At 39.3% G+C, this 18,614-nt stretch overlaps 1 protein-coding gene across 1 annotated transcript in view; it reads left to right on the top strand.

The window, feature by feature from the left end:
* Positions 1–256: 256 nt before the first annotated feature.
* The window catches only part of PAPSS1 (3'-phosphoadenosine 5'-phosphosulfate synthase 1), a 47,620-nt gene continuing 29,262 nt past the window's right edge, over positions 257–18,614 (top strand). Inside the window, exons 1-5 of the mRNA XM_075500694.1 lie at positions 257–456; positions 7,489–7,603; positions 11,173–11,408; positions 12,766–12,904; positions 15,033–15,151. Of these exons, the coding sequence (XP_075356809.1) occupies positions 397–456; positions 7,489–7,603; positions 11,173–11,408; positions 12,766–12,904; positions 15,033–15,151 (669 nt within the window). The 5' untranslated portion in view covers positions 257–396. The remainder of the gene's footprint in view (positions 457–7,488; positions 7,604–11,172; positions 11,409–12,765; positions 12,905–15,032; positions 15,152–18,614) is intronic.

The following is an 18,614-nucleotide window of genomic DNA, read 5'->3' as shown; positions in this document are numbered from 1 at the left end:
AATACCTCCATCACGCCGCCCAAGCGTAACGCTACAGTGCGGAGCGGGCGGGAATGAGGCAACCTGCTCTGGTGGGCAAAGCGCCGTCCCCACCGGGGGCAGCAGCGGCCGGGCGGCCGCGCCGGAAGTGGCTGCCGCCCGCGGCCACCGCCCACCCTGGCGCGCGTCACGGCGCGGCGCGGCGCACGCGCGTGGCTGGGCTCCTATGCCCCGCCCCCCCGCCACCTCCCTCCCTCCCTCCGGGCCCGGCTCCTCCCTGCACCACCTTCGGCCAAGCCGCGGGCGGGGACGCGCACACGGCACAGCTCCCCGGCGGCAGCAGCTCCATCCGCGTCAAGCGTCGGTGAGGAAGGCGCGTTCTCCTCCTCCCGTCCTCCTTTCGCTGCCCCCGCGGCCATGGAGCTGCCCGAGAGCCAGTGCAAGAAAGTCAAGCTGAGCAACAGGGCGCCGAGCTGGGTGAGCGGGCGAGGAGCGGTGCGCCTGTGGGCAGATGGGCGGGCGGGGGGGAGAGGAGAGGAGAGGAGAGGAGAGGAGAGAGAAGGGAAGGGAAGGGAAGGGAAGGGAAGGGAAGGGAAGGGAAGGGAAGGGAAGGAAGAAGTGGCCGAGCTCCGTGGTGATGTGGCAGCGGGAGCCGGGACGGGGGGGCTCCCTGCACCCCTCCCTGCCGCCCGCCCGGGGCGGGAAGGGATGCGGGGCGGAGGGCGCGCGCGGGCGGCGGTTGCTGCGCGGGGGGCGCCGCGAGCCGGGACCGTTAACGGAACGGGCGCGCGGGCTCCCTGAGGGGAGTGTCGCCACGCAGCCCGGAGGGGGCGGCTGCGCCCTGTCTCCAGTGTGCTGGTTTTCCGTCGCTGTCCTCGGAAAGGCGGGGGCTGCCTGTGGGGAAGGGCAGGAAACCCCTCCGGAGAGGACCGGGGGTCTGGGGGTTTCATCCCTGCTTCGTCTGTCGTGAGCCCTCAGCTTCCAGCGTTTTGGAAGAAGGAAGACTTAAGAATGCGATATACAATGTGGCCATTCATAAACCTGGGTTGGCCAAAGACTGAGGTTCTTTGTACGGTGGGTGTTACGTGGAAAACTGTTGAGACAGGGCTTAAAAAAAAAAATCTAACCAAAGCCTTCATTCTTGTTCATAAAGATGGGGGAAGATTGGTTTACAGCGAAGATGAAAATGCAGCTATTTAGAGGATACATTGCAGGCCTTTGCTGAGAACATTTGATACTTTTGATGATGCAAGACAAGTGGAAAAAAAAAAAGTATGATTTCTTTCAAACAATGCTGAGCTGAAGCAGATGAGAGATAAGATCCAGAAAACATTTGATATGAAAGTAACACTGTAAAACAGTCTTTGAAGTCTTGCTGCGAGTAGTACAGGCCACAACTTTCTTATTAAAATAACAAATCTATTAAAGAAGAAGAAAAGAGTCTTATGGTTGCATGAAAAATGGGGAAATTGCGAAATTGGTATTGTACTAAAAGGCATTTGGTAGATGTTGTCCCTGTCCAAGCCTCTTCCACTGCATACAAGTTCAAACTTGTTTACATAAGGGAGTAATTGGTAAGTTACATTCTTTCACTTTCTATGAGGAAAAGGCAAAATCAGATGTTACGAAGATAGTGAAATAGATCATTCCAGGTCTGGGTGGGGGTAACAAAGTGTATTCAAAAGTTACTCTGTATCATTTTATTTGTCAGAAGCAAAGCCAACATGGATTTGTCCAAACCAGGGGGAAATCATATGTTAAAAAAAAGTTAACTTGACATTAACTGTTCGTTGAGTTCAGTTGAGGTTAGCAACTCCCTATATGTTACGTGGCAAGCAGAGGAAGTCTTCCGCTTCTCCCTTTTTCTTCAGAAGACCTCTGCTGTAATGCTCTTTATAACCCAATAAGCTTCACCAGGAAAAAAAAATGCTACTGATTCACACGCTCCACAGACGAATGTTCTGGCACTTCTGACTATGTGTCTGTTCAGCTGAGAGCAAAGTCAAAGGGACCTATTATACCCTGATGGAATCGGCAGTCCCTAGGAGAGTAGGCAGAGCCTTGGCTTCCAAACTTTCTCTAGGCATCCAGCACTATTCAAAATACACGTCTGTGAAAATCGCCTCACCAAGCCCACCTCTGAGCACAGCAAACTCCAAGTTACAGAGCAGCACACAACATAGCCACAAATACTGCCATTACACTAGCTTGGTAGGAAGACTTGTGGAACACTTTCTTTAGCGTAGCTCAAATTCCTACAATGACTGAGGTGTTGCATCATTTTGTAGGTAACTCCTAACGAGAACTCGCTCCAATTCTTGTTTCTGAGATATATTCAGCAGAGGCATTTCTGGCTTTGTTTTTGTCCATTCCCTCTGATGCCAGCCAATGACTCCCCTCCAGCACTGGTGAAAAAGCTGTCTATGCTTTTGGTCATGCTGTTACTGCAGCAGGTGGCAAGTGAAGATATACTCCTTATAGTACAGTTATCACCAAGTTGCTTGTATCCACAGTACTGTAGAAGATTCTGGCTGCTTTCTGCTGCTGTGATTTTTGAAACTGTCCCAGTATTAGGACGTCTGGCAAAGATGAGCTAGTCTGTGTAAGTGGCAGGAGAGCATGCCTTTGGCAGATTGGGTTGTGCTACATGCAAAGGTGTTTAGATGCCTTACTGTATCAGTATCACTGTGGCAAACTGTGTTCTGGAGGGCAGTTGTGAGGATAAAAGTAAGAATTTTTGTTTTAAGTGGGAGAAAATGTAATGCTGTAGGCTATGGCAGAATATGGATTGATGAATTGTTAGTTTTCTTAATAACTGGAAAACATCTTATTGTTCAGATATCATTTTGGGGCTTACCTTTCTTTGGACAACTGTCCAAATCAAAGCACAAATTTTCAAGCCAGAATTTGAGAAAGTAGCTATTGGAAGGCATTCCTGGAAGATCTTTTGGTTAACAGGTCCTGAAACCTCACCTAAATATGTGAACAGACTCTCAGGTGAAGTGCCGTTGGTTTAGCATCCGTGGTAGTCGAATTTTTATGTTGGAACTATGTCTTTCTCCTTGCTTGTGTTTGTATGTAGACGAAGAAAATGGGCAATGTTCAGTCTGCCCAGGTTGCTGTTTGGCTATTGAGGTGAGCAGTTTGGAGGGAAAAAGAAACCCATCATTTGGTTGAGTTATCAGTGCTGAAGAATAAATGTCATAAAAATGTGGTGTTATTGGGGTATCCCTGGCTTATAAGAGGCATGTGGTGACCGAGTTAGCAAATGGCCTAGAAAATATCTGAGATGACTGGGAAATGAGAAAGGCATTAAAGATAAGACTACATTTCAGAGGTGATGCTGAATGTGTTGCTGTTTTAGCTTATGGGAGTAGTTAGCTTGAGGAATCAACGCTGTCATCTTAGAGCAGCAGAATATGGAATTAGTCACAGCTTCTTGATTATATATGCTTTGTATAGAAACCAAGCCTGTTCTTTACACAGTTCTTTCTTGATGCTTCCAACCTCAAAGCTGTCTCAAGTTGGTGCTGTAGCTTGGGGAGTCTCTGCTTGCCATTGAAAGCTTTACTTCCTACCCCAGATGTCTTGCTTTGTGAAAAGTTAAAATTTGATGTAAAGTGACTGTAGAAGCACAATGTTGCATTGTTGCTCTGAAATAATGAAGAATAAATTCAGTTTATGGCAGAGTAGTGATCTGTCTGTTAACTATGAAACAATTAAGCAATAATCTTTTCTTTCTGCTGTCTTTTGATCTTGGTGTTGCAACTTGGGCTTGCTCTTCCTTATCTGGATCTGAGTTCTTACATCAAAGGTGTTTGGCACTGATAGTCAGATTTGGCTTTGGCAAAAAAAAAATATAGTTGCAACTGGGCAAAACATCGAGAATAAGATAAGAAAAAAATAGGGGTCAAGCCTGTCTCGGCAAATGTTTACATAGAGAAATTGACAGAGTTACTATTTCCTTTTGGTCCCCATCTTCTTTCTTTCTTCTGTTCCCATAGTTCTTGGATGTCTGTATTCATTTCCCTGGTCAACTACCTGCAAAGCTAAAAGGTTACTTTATGCCAAAAAAAAGTAAGGTGCGGAGTCATCCTTCCTTGCTCTCTTATTATTACAACTCTTCAGTACACATCTGTTAAAGGCTTGTTACTTTGATACTCCAATTTTTTTTCTTCAGTACAAAGATATTAGCCTGTTATGGCACTTCAGATTTCATGTGAGCATAGTGAGGGAGAAGAAAAGAAGGATATGTCAGCCTTCTCAGCTGATGTTACTGTTATAATGAAACACAGTGGACTGAAGCATTATTTCTATTTAACATGGTGAGTAGGAGGGAAAATATTAAAATGCAGTGTTTGTACAAGTAGTGCGGAGGCACTTAATGTGTAACACGGGGTGGAAGAAATATTTTTGTGGGCAAGTCGGAGAGGAAGTTTCCGATGGTTGCTAAAAGGCAGATAAATAGACCTTTGAGATTAATGCCCTTTTTTTCATTAGCCCCTTTACAAAAATCTAGTGTGTCCCTTCAGTAGCAACTATTATAGTGAATGTAATTAGGCTAAGAAGTTTAAAATAGTTTTTTTTAAAGAGTACTTGCTCATCACATTGAGTTTTTCTGTTACTCATTTTCTTATGTTTCATTTAACACTGATAATATGGATCTCCAAGGTGAGCGAGGCTTTCATATAGTGTAAAAGGAAATGACTGTTCTTTATTTCTGCTATCATTTTGGGTGGCCATTTAATTTAATCAGTTGATACTCATCAAATTTTATGTACAGGAATTTGAAGACTGGCTAAATAATTCAAGAGCACAACCAACGTGAGCCATTGATTTCTGCTCCTGCGTATTTTTCTGTGCCATGTCAATAATTGTAGTAAGTGTATATATCAGGGATAGTAATTAAAAACTTCCATTGTTGAGGATCCAATATTCAGCTTTTGTTGCTTAGTGGTGGTAGTGAATCATCTAGCAGCAAACTGGACATGATTAGGAAACACTACTAGGTTTTTTTTGCAGCAAGAGAGAATGACTTGCTAAATTATTAACTCTTAGAGAGCACCTCTATAAAAAGCTGTTTTCTCTTGGAAGATAAGGAGGATTTTGCTACTACTTTGCCCAGGAGTAATACTGAGCTGTCTTGTTTGTGTGGATGAGCAGATAAACAAAAGGTGGGACTGCTGGGGACGTGTGTGTTTTTGAATGCATGCGGACTGTTTGGGCACTTTAACCTTTAGCCTTACATGCTTCTGAAGTACAGATGGATTATTGTCCCACCGCTGAGCTTGCTGACTGCTCTGTTGCACTTGTGTGCCTTCTACTCTAGCAATCTGTTGGCCTTCTTGTTGCTGTGATTTGTCATCTCTGCTAATTTGTTACTTGATACTTTGTTTTTTCTTTTTCAAAGTTGTGTCTTTTTCATCATTCTAAGAATCCCTCTTGCCTGCTTCAATGTTTCATTTGTTTTGTAAGCCTAGTGCAATACCCTGATCAGTTTCATTGCTGCTTTGCTAGTTCTGGAAAACAAAGAAAACTGATGTAACTTACTGAATACGGGAAATCTCCTTGGATGAGACATTTGACCTCCAAAGTATTTGAGTCTGATAATAGACTTATTGCCAGGAGTCAAAAGCAAAGCATGTGTATTTTTATGTTTTAATGTAAAAGAGTTTACTGAGATAGTGGCATGGGAGCTGTGCTTTGAGATGGTCTTCTGTTTATCCAGTGCCTGGTACAATACAATACAACTGGAATTAATGAGAAAGAATGTTGCTATTAATTTATTAATTTGAATTGCTGTGTACATTCATTATTCACAGTATATCTTTCTTTTAATTGAAGGCTAAGTATGTAAATTATTTTTGTTGTTTTTAACTCCATAATTTATGCATTTCCTCACTGAGATCTCCAATTTTATGTAGTGCATAGTTGTTTCTACTATAAGAAGAAAGACTTTTTGATATTTTGACTCTGACTTCTGGGTTTAGTTAGCTGTATTGCACTGATATCGTGTGCAAAACAGCTTTGTTTTAGGAGATAAATTATTTGAAGATAACACGATCAGCAAGTATAACTTCATTTTGTGTGGTTATAACCTGTTTGCAGGTGGTGGTTTCTTATGGTTTGGTATTCAGTCTTCATCTAATTTTAGATGCTGGACTGTCGCCACTGAATTACGGAGTTGTATTTAAAAACTTGAACATCTGTTCCTACCTTGAGTTTCTGTTTGTATTAACTATGCGCCCAGCTGTGTATAGAAGTGGGGACATACAATCACACAAATTCATAACTTCCAATTAAGTTATAGATAAATTTTTGAAATGTTTTTCTACAGAAGAATAATGTAGCAGCAGTTCTTGAAGCTACCAGGTAGATACCATTTTTCTGTTAACCCTACTTTGTGGTGTCTCTCTAAAACTATGAACAGCTCTCTGCTAGTAGTCCATAGATGAATATCCTCCCTTCTTTCTTTTTTGTTAAATGTCATAAGTGCTTTCCTTTCCAGCTAGCACTGATACAATGATGAAAGAGAAGATAGTGCCAGTATCTTGCAATATGTTTGTAAGCAAGAGAAGTCAAAGCAGTGTTACATATACCACTAATCCCTCCCACCTCCTCTTTTTTTTTTTTTTTTTTAAGCCTTCTCCTCTGTTTGATTGTTCATGCTCTGTCTGGTTATCTAAGGTCTTGATCTTTTATGAACAAAATCCACATAACTAGATACCATTAAAGCTTAAGGGAACGCTGAGGCTGATCTTCCTGTGGGTTTCCTTGCCTTAGATTGTGACATGTGTTTGACAGCAATGTCATCTTACTTAAGATATTTGTACAGCAGCTTATTATGGTGAATAAATAGTGTTAAGAAAGTCTGTAACCAGCTTTGTTTTAATTAAAATTATATTAAAAGAATCGCATCTTTTTAAGTACATTCTTTAAGTCGCTTAGAAATAGTACTTTAAACACTCAGAATATGTAACTGTCTCAATTCTGGAGACTGAAGATATAGTTAAAGGCAGAGTGGTTTGGAGGTGTGTCTCCTGAACTGAAAGTTGGACCAGACATGCGTAGTTTGCAATGAAGAAGCCTCTTAAGAGTTAAAAATGAGCCAATGTTTGGCTATTTTATGACAGAAACCTTAAGATCAGAGAGAGAGAGAATCTATTTGATCTTAGGTTTAAATGACTTGAATAAAAGTCAAGTCTAGCAGCTCTAGCAGTTCATCTTTATAGTTCATTTTTCTTAAACATATTGTATTGAAAGTAGTAGTTGACTAACCTGGCAATCCCAAGTTTCACAGAAGGAGCACAAGGGATGTGGTTTACTATGGGTGGTTTTTCTAATTTCCTTTGTGTCCTTTGATCTATGCTGCAGCTGATGGATTGAGTATTGTTTTTACTTCCATTGGTCTGTCTCCAAGTCTTTCTTTGTGCCTGTGAATAAGTTTTATTATGCTTTGCCAGCTCACCCTTTCAGAAGTTAAGACTTAATCAATGTCATCTTTTACAGGGAATGCAGAGGGCAACCAATGTTACCTACCAAGCTCATCATGTCAGCAGGAATAAGAGAGGCCAAGTGGTAGGAACAAGAAGTGGTTTTCGTGGATGCACAGTCTGGTTAACAGGTACAGTCACAGATTTCTGAGGATCCTTTTGTTTTAGTTACTCTTCTGAAAAGCTACTTAGCTGTAGGTCCTTTTTTTTCATGCAAAGTTGAATGTTTGTGGAATCGAAGACCTGGATGCAATTTTATTACTATTTTTAGGCAGACTAGCAAGAAATTGCTCTGGGACAGATAGTAACTTGAGGATGTATTTTGTTGAGTGCTCTAGGAGCATTGTTTATTTGGCACTGTCTGCTGCTTAATTCCGGTTGAGTTTTGGAGTGTATGGGTTTTTTTCTTGTGTTTTAACCAATTCTGGCTCTTCTTACTGTACATTTTACCTATTAACAAATGAAATCTAACTTTCTTTTTTTTTAGAGTCTGTGTTTCTGAATCTTTTCTGTAAAGGTCCCTTCTCTTTGGTATGTTTTTGTCTCCTTGGTTGAAATAACATTTCAATGTAAACCTGTGCCTTTGGACAGCAATTGCATGTTGACGCAAGGCATACTGGGAGTTACTTTTTAAATCAGCACCGTGTTTTTTTCACTGAATTGTTTTGATTGTAAAAAGAGGGGGTAAGTAAATTCTGGAAGACAAGTTTGTTTCGTAACTGTGAGGGGATTTTTTTGTTCTGTCTTTCAAAATTCCTGGAAGCTTTAACATATTTCCTTTGGATTTTTTTTTCAGTTAAAACTGAAAATAAAACATAAATACAACAATGTGTTATTTAATTAGTTTGTAAACCATTTAGAGCACTGTTGTATTGTGATACAAAAGATCTTCACAGAGTATTAGAGAAACTTACTACATTAAGTAAAATTTGTTTCCCCTAGTGTTAATGAATGTGTGTGAAAAGTAAAGCAGTAGTTGATAAATTGCTGAGAGCCATTCCAAACAGACTTGATAGAGTAGCTTGCTGTGATGTATTTCTTTGGTAAAAAAATGGAGCCCTTTCTCTCCCTATTTCTGTCATGTAGCTCCAGCCTGTCTCAATGCTTGAATGATCTGGTAGGCTGCCTTTCTGTTTCTCCAGGTAATTCATTAATATCCTTTTGAAAAAGGTGGTAATAAAAATGTTTTCTCGATTATCTACATGGCAACATTTTCCAGTTGTCATTCTTTTTAAACAAATGTAAGCTTAATGCCCAATTTCCTTTTTTTCAGGAGGAAGAAGGGTGGTGGTAGAATATAGAAAAGTAGGAAGGCTGTAAGGTATTAAGAAGAGTGTGTCGGGGAAGCTAGGTTATTGACGATGTTTGAGCACTAATGTTAGGGAGTGAAATGGACTGTAGGTATTGAAGTAAGCAATACTACCCATTCTAGAACTGTGCAAACATGAGTCTTCAGAACTCTGCTGGGTTTTAGAATAAAAGCTGAAACGGTGCTATACTCCCTTCAAGATTCTTTCACCTCATCAGCACTCATAGGGTGGGAGTGTACGGAAAGTTATTTCAGAGATCACTTTTCATTTTTAAGCTAAGATTTATTTGAGAGCTAAATTCTAATCAATGTCTTGTGCTGTCACATCAGAGCGTCCTAGTGAAAAAAACCCTGAGGAAAGTATCAAAAATATGGAAAAGCATTACTTTCATGTGTAAAATAATATGCAATTTTGAGATTGTAAGTTATTTTAAAGACTTGTCAGCTCAAAAGCTGTTTTTAAAATTCATTATTATATAACCTTAACTTTTGCATTTCATGACATGTTGGAGACCAAATGATGTGTGAAAAGCTGCAGCATTTGAGTGAATAGCAAGCTAGATGTGGGAACAAAAATTGCAAGTCAAAGACTGCATCAATGAGAAGTAAATGATGAAGTTGCTGAAATCTTAATTTGGACTGCCATGCTTATTTTCTAGAGTGGGGGTGTACCTAATTGCTGCCAAAAGACGACTGTTCTGTTTCCAGCCTTGCTTTCCTTCTCTTTGCCTTGCACAAGCTGTAGTGCTTGCCCAGCCCAACCTTGAGGTCATCAACAAGGGGATTCATCAGTGAACTTAACACAGCCTTGCCCCACATACAAAAAAGGAAAAAAAAGAAAGAGAAATTAAAAAAAAAATTAGCAAACTGAGTTGGCTAATGGGCACCAGAGGTGGTGGGATAATAGAGGTAGGATGGTGTGAGTGGAGAGAGGGGAGGGCAAGAGACCAGGACATCCCTTTTTGGAAGCCAGTTCTGGCCTAATCCATAACATTCAGCTTCATCATGTATAGCTGTTGCTCTTTTCAAAGTAGGCAGGTAAGCATTGACACAAGAAACTTGAGTTGTCCAAGAAAATGTAGGTAAGTTTTATAGATGATGATAGGTCATTATTCACAACTCTGCAATTTTTTGAGAGTTCTGAGTATGAGCCAAACCATACTAAAATCTGTGAGATGGATGCGGGGGCTTTTTTTGAGAGAGAGAGAGGTGTTGGCTTAAGTTCTTATGCAGGACTTGTCCTGGGATACGCATATTCTTATGTTTTCACTAGTCTGCTCTGCATCTTCTGCATATTAAATTGAGTGAAGGAGGAACCAATGCAATGACTCCTTTTCTTTAAATTACCCTAAACTATTGCAGATATCAAGGTTTCCTTTGCACTTTGTGTTTTCTTAGAACATGCTTGTTAGCATGATTGTCATCCTTTGCTGTAAAGGTCTTGGTAATACCAAACTGCTGTTTTGTGTGAATTTTTTTTTTTTTCTTTCTCTGAAAGTTAGAATAAATCTTAACCACCACTAATAAAGATAAAAACATTTTTCTTCACCCGCTAGTGCTATTTTTTTTAGCCTACCATTACCCTTATTTTTTTTCTTACTCAAAGGATTGATGTCATCTTATGAAGATCTGAGTTTGTGTCCCATTTAGGAATTGATGGCGCTGTATAAGCTGAAGCATGTGCTCCAGAAACTCCTGAAATCTAGTCTGGAAAATTATTTAAATACATTTCCAACTTAAAGCAAACAGTAGACTTTTTAGTGCCAGCAAGAATTCTCAATTGCTTAAAGGTTTGCTGAAGATTCTGAACTGGACCAAAGTTTAGTATTAAAATTGTCTTTGCTTGTTGCTAACACACTGGTTAGTGGAGCGTGACTGCTGTGTGTGAGTCTTGAGTGAGTGAGTTGTGTGTCTGTGGTGTCTAATTCAGTGCTGTTATTCTGCAAGGAGTAAGAACAGTGTGTGGTTTGGTCTGATCCTATTTCTTCTGTTGACTGAAATTCACTTCACTGTAAGATCTTCCTCTTCTGATGTAAATGTAACGTCTTAACTCTGTGTTGGGGTTCTGCATTTAGTTTGCTCAGGTAGTAACAACTGCCAGCAGCAGCACTGGGGAATGTGCACCACCTCTATAAGCGGTAGCAGCTCTCAAGACCAAAGTCTTTTATCTGCTTCTAATTGCACACTTCACTTTGTGCCTTACTCTCCCTATACCTATTGTCTGTGTAAAAGGCACTTGGCTTATATTGCAGGTAAGCATCTCCGAAAGGCATTGTTGCTGATGCCTGTCACTTTCGGTTTTTCATACTAGCAGTGGTACATGTACTACAATTTGCCCTAACTTATTTCTATGCTTATAATGTGTATTTATATTATTATTGAATATTCCAGGTCTATCTGGTGCTGGGAAGACTACAGTGAGCATGGCACTGGAGGAGTATTTAGTATGCCATGGCATTCCATGCTACACATTGGATGGTGACAATATTCGCCAAGGCCTTAATAAGAATCTGGGTTTCACACCAGAAGATAGAGAAGAAAATGTCCGTCGTATTGCTGAGGTTGCTAAACTGTTTGCAGATGCTGGTTTGGTGTGCATTACTAGTTTCATCTCTCCTTATACTCAGGTAAATGGGAAAACTCTCTAGATAAAGTGTAAGGAAAATACAAAATGCAAAATGTCACTCAGAATTTTAGTTATAGGAATCCCTCGCTGAACTTAGCCAGAATCAAATGCTTGCTTGCTTTTTTTTATGACATTTGTGCTTTCTGGAGATGATTACTCAAATTTCAGAAACATTCACCTTAAATATTAAAAAGTTTACATTAGTCCTATAACTGGAACTGTCCTTCAGTCTATTAGGCACAATTATTAATTTAACATTAGGAACAAATCCAAATGATACTCCAAGAGAGAGTCTTAAAATTACAATATCTTGTTTAATCCATGTAGATTCCAGTACTTTATAAATATGAAGACTAGGTATACACTCAACCTGAAGACTCAGTTAAATTGTTTTTAAAAGCAACTTTTCCTTCAGTGAATGAATGGTGTGAGCTGTATTTTACCAAGTGGTTTAAGGGAAAAACGTTTAATTGCCCGTAGTTCTTTTTACTTTTTCATGCTGTGTATACAACATGACATTAGATAATATTGAAAATTAACCTAACTCCATGTTCACATTGTTTTGTGAAGACTTTTTTTGTATGTCTATGAGAATATGGATGGGAGAGACAAAAAGAATATGTGAGCACCAAGTATCTTGAAGAATGACCCAGGGGTGTAGCTCAGACACTTCACAGCATGAGAAGGTGTTATTTCTTCAATTATAGTGGTACAAACAGTTCTTCTGATAATAATTTGGGGAACTCAAGATCCTGCAGTAAAACAGAAGTCTTTAGATATGAGGAAAAATAACCATATTTAGTAAGAGATGGTTTTAGTGGGTTTTTTGAAATTTTTTTTTTGTTCTCTAAATGAAATTCACCAATCGTTTCAATGCTTGGCAAGCCATACAAATAATATTTGGAGTATACAAGTCTTGTCAGGTTAACGAATGTAGAGAAATCTGGTGCTCTGGAGAGAAGGGTGGTCACACCAGGAGCAGCAGGTCCTCTGACTTTAGTGAGCTAGGAAGATGTAACTGTTGGGGATGTAACTCCTAAGATAGGGGTAGGTATAGAAAATTCTGCACTCTGTGCCTCAGTTTGGTTTGTCTTTTTTTTTTTTTTTTTTTTTTTTAATAAATCAGGTTAATGTAAAATATCTCAGCTCTTCATGTCAGCTTTTACCATGTGATGAACCGTAGCCAAACTGATGTGGCTCGCAGGGCATCAGTTGATCAAATCATATTTCTTTTTTTCAAGCTTTGAAAACTTGTTTACATTTTACTGTCAGCTTCTTTAAAATGAACTTTGAAAGCAGAAAGACAATAATAATGCGTGGGTGTAATCTTTTAGGGTTTTTTTTCTGTTTTCTTTCAGGATCGTAATAATGCCAGACGAATTCATGAAGGGGCAAGTTTGCCTTTTTTTGAAGTATTTGTGGATGCTCCATTGCATGTCTGTGAGCAGAGAGATGTTAAAGGACTCTATAAGAAAGCCAGGGCTGGAGAAATTAAAGGTGAACCTAGATGTAGTCACATCCTTTCTACACAAGTGAAACACTGGTGTAATTTGGCTCCACATAAGTGGATGTGCTCAAGTCCATGAGTGTACCACCTTTAAAAGCAGCATGGACTGGGGACGGGACCGAGCAGAAAACTGGGATTGACTTCTAGCTCATGCAACTGACTAGTTAAATGCATAGGACAGTAAAAGGGGCAAAACCAGCTATCCTCACATTGAAAAACCTTGAGCAGATTACATGGTTTCTATTGCAAGCTCTTATGATTGAGGATTAGTCTATCTCCTTTGTGTGTCCATTGACTAGTTAAAAAAGAGCCTGATTCTCTCTAGAATCTATAAAGAATTACATTAATAAGAGTTACTAACTTCTTCCAAAAAGTAAAGCATGATCACCATCTTTCTGTAAAGACCATTAAGAACACTTCAGAAGAGACTTTTATTTTGAAATTGGGGTTCTATTCTAGGGCCCATGAAAATGATTTCCTATCCCCAGTCTCAGATCAAGATTTAAGTACAGCCTGCAATAAAAAAAAGCTTAAATATGTGATCACTCATTGCAAGTATTGTTTCAAGTGCTTCTTTGCTCTGCGTTATATGGTAGTTTGCAGAGGTTGACGATAGCACTTTTTACCTGTATTAAGAAGCAAAGCAGTTTTTAGAGTAATCACTTTCAGGGGCTGAGTTCACAGTTGCTATAATGGTGAACTCACCATTAATCAAAAGTGATAAAAAATTCAAGAAGTCTAAGACATTCCACATGACTGGTTGCTTGATACTTCTAGTACTAGCAAATATATCATGTGAAGACCAGGAATAAATAAGGCTGAACTAAGGTTTGCTCAGAATCAAAGCAAGGTGGCTTGAGATGGCACGATACAAAGATATAGTTCTGTACAGAATCCTTATTTGTGCTGTAGAACTTCCTTAATATTTTGTTAATTTTACAAGCCCCATAATGGAATTGTGTTACTTTAGAAGCAGTAGTGAGGTATACAGTGCCTGAGTAAGGTCCAAGTGGGTTTAGCAGCGGCTGTATCTTATGACCTATCTGATATATGAAGGATGAAAATTAAATGAACTTGCCTGTTCACAAGACATGTCAGCAACTGTTATCTTTTTCTCTGGCAATGGTAATGGGACACTTTATTTGCCCCCTATTCCCCCTCCTCCAGTAATCAGATACTTATAAAGTATACAGTTTTTGGAACAGATACCGGCCTTTCTTTATCACATGCAGCAATTGATCTTTTTCTTAGATGGGGATTTAAGCTACTAATTTTGAGGGTATTTAAGTCTGAAGTGGAAAAACTCAAGTTTTAATGTTTGCATTTGCAACTGTAGAGGATGCAGATATTCAGTTGCTGTAGGCCAGCTGATATTTCTGCTGCAGATCTGCCTTGTAGTGCTTATATGCTTTGCCTTTGGGCTTGATTTTTCCTTCTCGTTTATGCATGGTTAGTCAGAATCTCCTCTGTTTCAAAGCAGATTGGTAGCTAAGTAGGCCAGAACAAGTGTCACTGGTAGCTTGTACAGTCTATGACAATAGTTATTATAACTATAATAAACACACACATCTACCTTACATTAACAGCTATTTTAAGATGGGTATATTAGCTAAACTAATGTAATAGGTGTTGGAATTCCATATTCTTCAGAGTACTGCTCGGTGGCGTGAGTGTAAATTTACATATATACTGGTTGTTACACATCGAGCTTTGTGTTAAAAAAACCAACCAAACAAAACAAACAACAGACCCCAAAACAACAACAATCACAGCTAATAATGAAGGACAGCTGATGGATGACTAACTCTGGGTTGATCTGCACAGTTCTTCTGCCAGTGCTCCTTTCTTTATTCACAGTATAAATCAAATAACTTCACCAACAAAAATGTGCTATGTATGTGCTGCAGAATGCTGAAGTTTGATGCAGTCATGTAGTAGGATTAGCAGGTGCTCTGATAAAGAACTGTTGATTTCCCTAAGAAATCCTGTATTAAGGAAGCTAAAACTCTGTGCTCTTGCCTGTTGTGTTGGTTTATATCTAGAAAAATGTCTGTGAAGAATGTTAAAATAGTCATCTTTGGAAAAAGTCACTTAAGATTTTTGTCTTACGTTCTGTAGGTTTTACTGGGATTGACTCTGAGTATGAAAAACCAGAAGCCCCAGAGCTTGTGCTGAAAACTGATTCCTGTGATGTGAATGATTGTATACAACAAGTTGTGGAACTTCTTCAAGAGAGGGTGAGCAGACATGCTGATGTATCTTAGAAACTTTTTTCAAAGCATTTGTGCCTGCAATCTGAATGTATGCACTGGGAAAAGTAGAGACAGTTTTTAAGAGTTAAAGGCTTATACATCTTTAAATTCTAGCTTTTAAACTTGTCCTATTGTGTGTTTCCTTTTTAAACCTAAACATTGCAACAGCATTGATCTCTAAGTGAAATAAGATTTGGACAAGTGGAAAATTAATTTATATTAATTACCGTAACTGGAAGGGAGATAAGACTGTTTCAGTTATTACAGAACCAATGATGAATGCTGACTTTAAAATTGGTTGCTAGCAATTTTAAGTGTCTGAAATTTTTTACTTTGTCTCTATAGCATACAAATTAATATATACTGCAGATGTGAAGAGACAGGGATGCACTTACACAGAAATTTGAGCTGGCTTAAGTAGGGGCTGCTGTGGTTGTGTCTGGTTTCCCTTGTTTCCACTGTTTTTCTTGCACTAGTAAAAATGGTCCTGCAATTGTGTAATGACCAGTTCAGGAAGATGATCTTCTTGACTTGGCTGAGTTGAGTTAATGGTTCATAGCTTCTGAAAAGATAGGTCTCTTTCCTCATTCATGCCTGCAATCTACACCATCCCTTTTGAAGCCTCTGGGCCTCCTCCTTTTGTCTGATAAGTGGATTCAGCTCATTACCTAACCTAAAAAACAAACAAAAAAAACCCCACAAAAAACCCCAAACCAAACAACCCCCCCCCCCCCCCCCCCCAAATAAACTAACAAAAAAACCCTAACAAACCACCCACAGAAAACAAAACAAACAGACAAAAAACCCCAAACCCAAAACTCACTGAAAGTGAAGGCAGCCATGAGATGGCTTTATCCTCTTGAAACCATACCCCCAGAATTTGGTGCTCCTCATGTAGAAGAAATGTGTCTCCTTACATTCTTATCTATAGTCAGTGGGTAGTGGGATGACATTTCAGACACTTAGTTTAATTTAGATACTCTAGCAGACAATTATTCATGTTTTTTTGTGAGGTGGATGTTCTTGAAATTTAGGGTGTGGGTAGTAGCTTGAGTAAAGCTCCACCAAGTGTTGAAGTTGGTACAAGCAAAAGACCTCATCATGTAGCCAGCATGGAGTTAATTTTAACCTTCTGTGCCAGTACAGGTCTGGAGAGATTTAGTCTCTTGTAGCTAAATTTTCAAGAAAACTCTGTTAATAGGTCACTGCTTGCTCAAGGTTGCTCAGGAGATAAGACAGGGCAGAAAACCACAGCAGAATTCTAAATTTTATGCTAATGTTCATCTGAATATTTTTTGGAAGGAAAAAAGAGCACTATGTAGGAGTCCTACCTATGGGAGGTGGCAGTTCCTGACTGTGGGAGGCTCTGCACCTCCTGCTCAGAAGAACAATTCAGTACATTTCATAATTGTAGAAACCAATGTCATGTGTGCCAGGGTAGTGATCCCCAAAGTCTTGCATTGGTGCACTTGGTAGGCAGTGCTGAATGCTGGCTCCTAGCCGACTCAGCTTTGCTCTGTCCTTTGCTTAAGGCACATTTTAGCACTTTTTTTTTTCTTTGTAGGCAACAGTATCATCAGTGCCAAGGTATCTTAGTGTTTGCTTACTTTAATGAGAGACAATGAAACCAAGGCATGGCTGAACAGGCATGTCTTGTTCTCAGGCCATATTAATATATTAATACAGTGATATCTTGAGAATATAATTTCTGTAGGTTTCCTTTAGTTGGAACAAGCTGTGTCTGTGGTGTTCTTTAATAATCCATTGTGATTAGTAAAGAAAAAGACCATAGGCCAGCAGCATTAAAAATAATTTGGGGTGTTTGTTTTGTTTCAGTAGCTGTGGAAAACTTTGGGAAGAAGTCTGCTCAAAGTATTGGTAATCCTTGAATTTCAAGGACTGTTTTTATACTTGTTCAGACAATGGCAGTAAAGAGAAGACAGTTGGAACTGTATAAATGTGTGTTGAGATAGGGATAGGCAGATATACACAGATACATATTTATTAAACAAGAATTTGAAACATTGTTCTTTTATAGGTAGTGGAATTATTTGGTTCTTAGAATTTTTCATAATATTTGAAAAGAACTCTGAAATAAATTTATTAGGTCTTTTCCAAAAACATGTTCAATCCTTTATGGAAGAAAAAGGAAGGTAACTACTCTGAAACAGGAGTAATAAGCAGCTGTTGAACCTGGAAAGTTCTTGTGTGGTATCACTTATTTTTGAGGGTCACCTGGTTTGGTTTCTTTGCATGTAAATGCAATAGATACTTTAAAGTTCTTTTTAGGGACCTAGAATGCAAGGTACTGATGAGTATCTCCTAAGAGAGTTCCCTTTTTTTTTTCCCCAACTGCTTTCAGTACTATACAAATCAGTTCTTGCACACTTTTTTTTTTTCCCCAGTGAGAAAGGCTTGTGTGGCTTTTGAGCTTGATAAATTTGGCTTTCAATCTGTTGATATTTTCCAATGGAGTCAGACAAGCCTAGTGCGGGTGCTTGGCTGTAAAGATTTCATTGTTTTCGTTCTTGTTTTTCCTGTCAACAAATATAGCTGATCTAGCCCATTGCACAAGGTTCATATTTCCTTACTATGGAAAGTTCAATATTTAGCTCGAAAAATATTTTCTGAAGAAGTCAGAGCTCAGGAATGCCACCTTTCTTGTTAAGGAAGTGCAAAAGTGTACAAGGAAAGAGCTGCCTTTCTAGTAGGTAACTTGAAACTTCTAACTACCTTTGTATAAAAAGTCCTATTCTTAGGGACATCAATTTACGGCAGCTCTGTGAATACCACTCCCCAAACTGCAATCTGATTACGCATTTCTGCTACTATTTAGATCAATCCATTGTCAGTCTATGTATAACCTTCTGTCCCTTCTTCCGTCTCCCGCCCGTCCCCCAACAGTTACAGCCAAGTTCTGACCTATGCTTAGCATTATACTTGCATCTGGGGAGATGGTCCTCATGGTATCTTATAGTACTGATTTCCTAGCTATAATCACACAATTCCCTGCAATTGTATTCAAATTCTGTATTTTGGAGTGGTGAGAATTTGGATCAGAGTAGAAGTTAGGGGTTGTTCTTTGTTGTTGTGGTTTATAAGGTCAGTCTCTTTTTTTAAGATGTGAAGCTTGAGGCTGGTGGTTCCTGGAAAATATGTAGAAAAGGATTCTGCTGTTCTCTACGTCTGGGTTGTTGGTTGTTTTTTTTTTTTACCTCAAATTATACTGCAGCTATCACTGTAACAACACAATGATTCTCTCTGGAGCAAAGTTCTCAATCTCATCTAGTTCCTCCTTCACTTATCAAAAATTTGATAATAAAGAATACTTTGTGTGATCACCTTGGACATCGTTGTGAATTACAGCAGGCTCCAAAACATCTTTCAGTATTTTTTTTTTTGAGAAACTTGCAAACATGCAAGCTTAGTATTTTTAATATCTGTAACA

The sequence above is a fragment of the Mycteria americana genome, chromosome 4 (assembly GCF_035582795.1).
Source record: "Mycteria americana isolate JAX WOST 10 ecotype Jacksonville Zoo and Gardens chromosome 4, USCA_MyAme_1.0, whole genome shotgun sequence".
Lineage (NCBI taxonomy): Eukaryota > Metazoa > Chordata > Aves > Ciconiiformes > Ciconiidae > Mycteria > Mycteria americana.
Note: the sequence above shows the minus strand (reverse complement) of the source record. Positions and strands in the feature narration are given on the sequence as shown.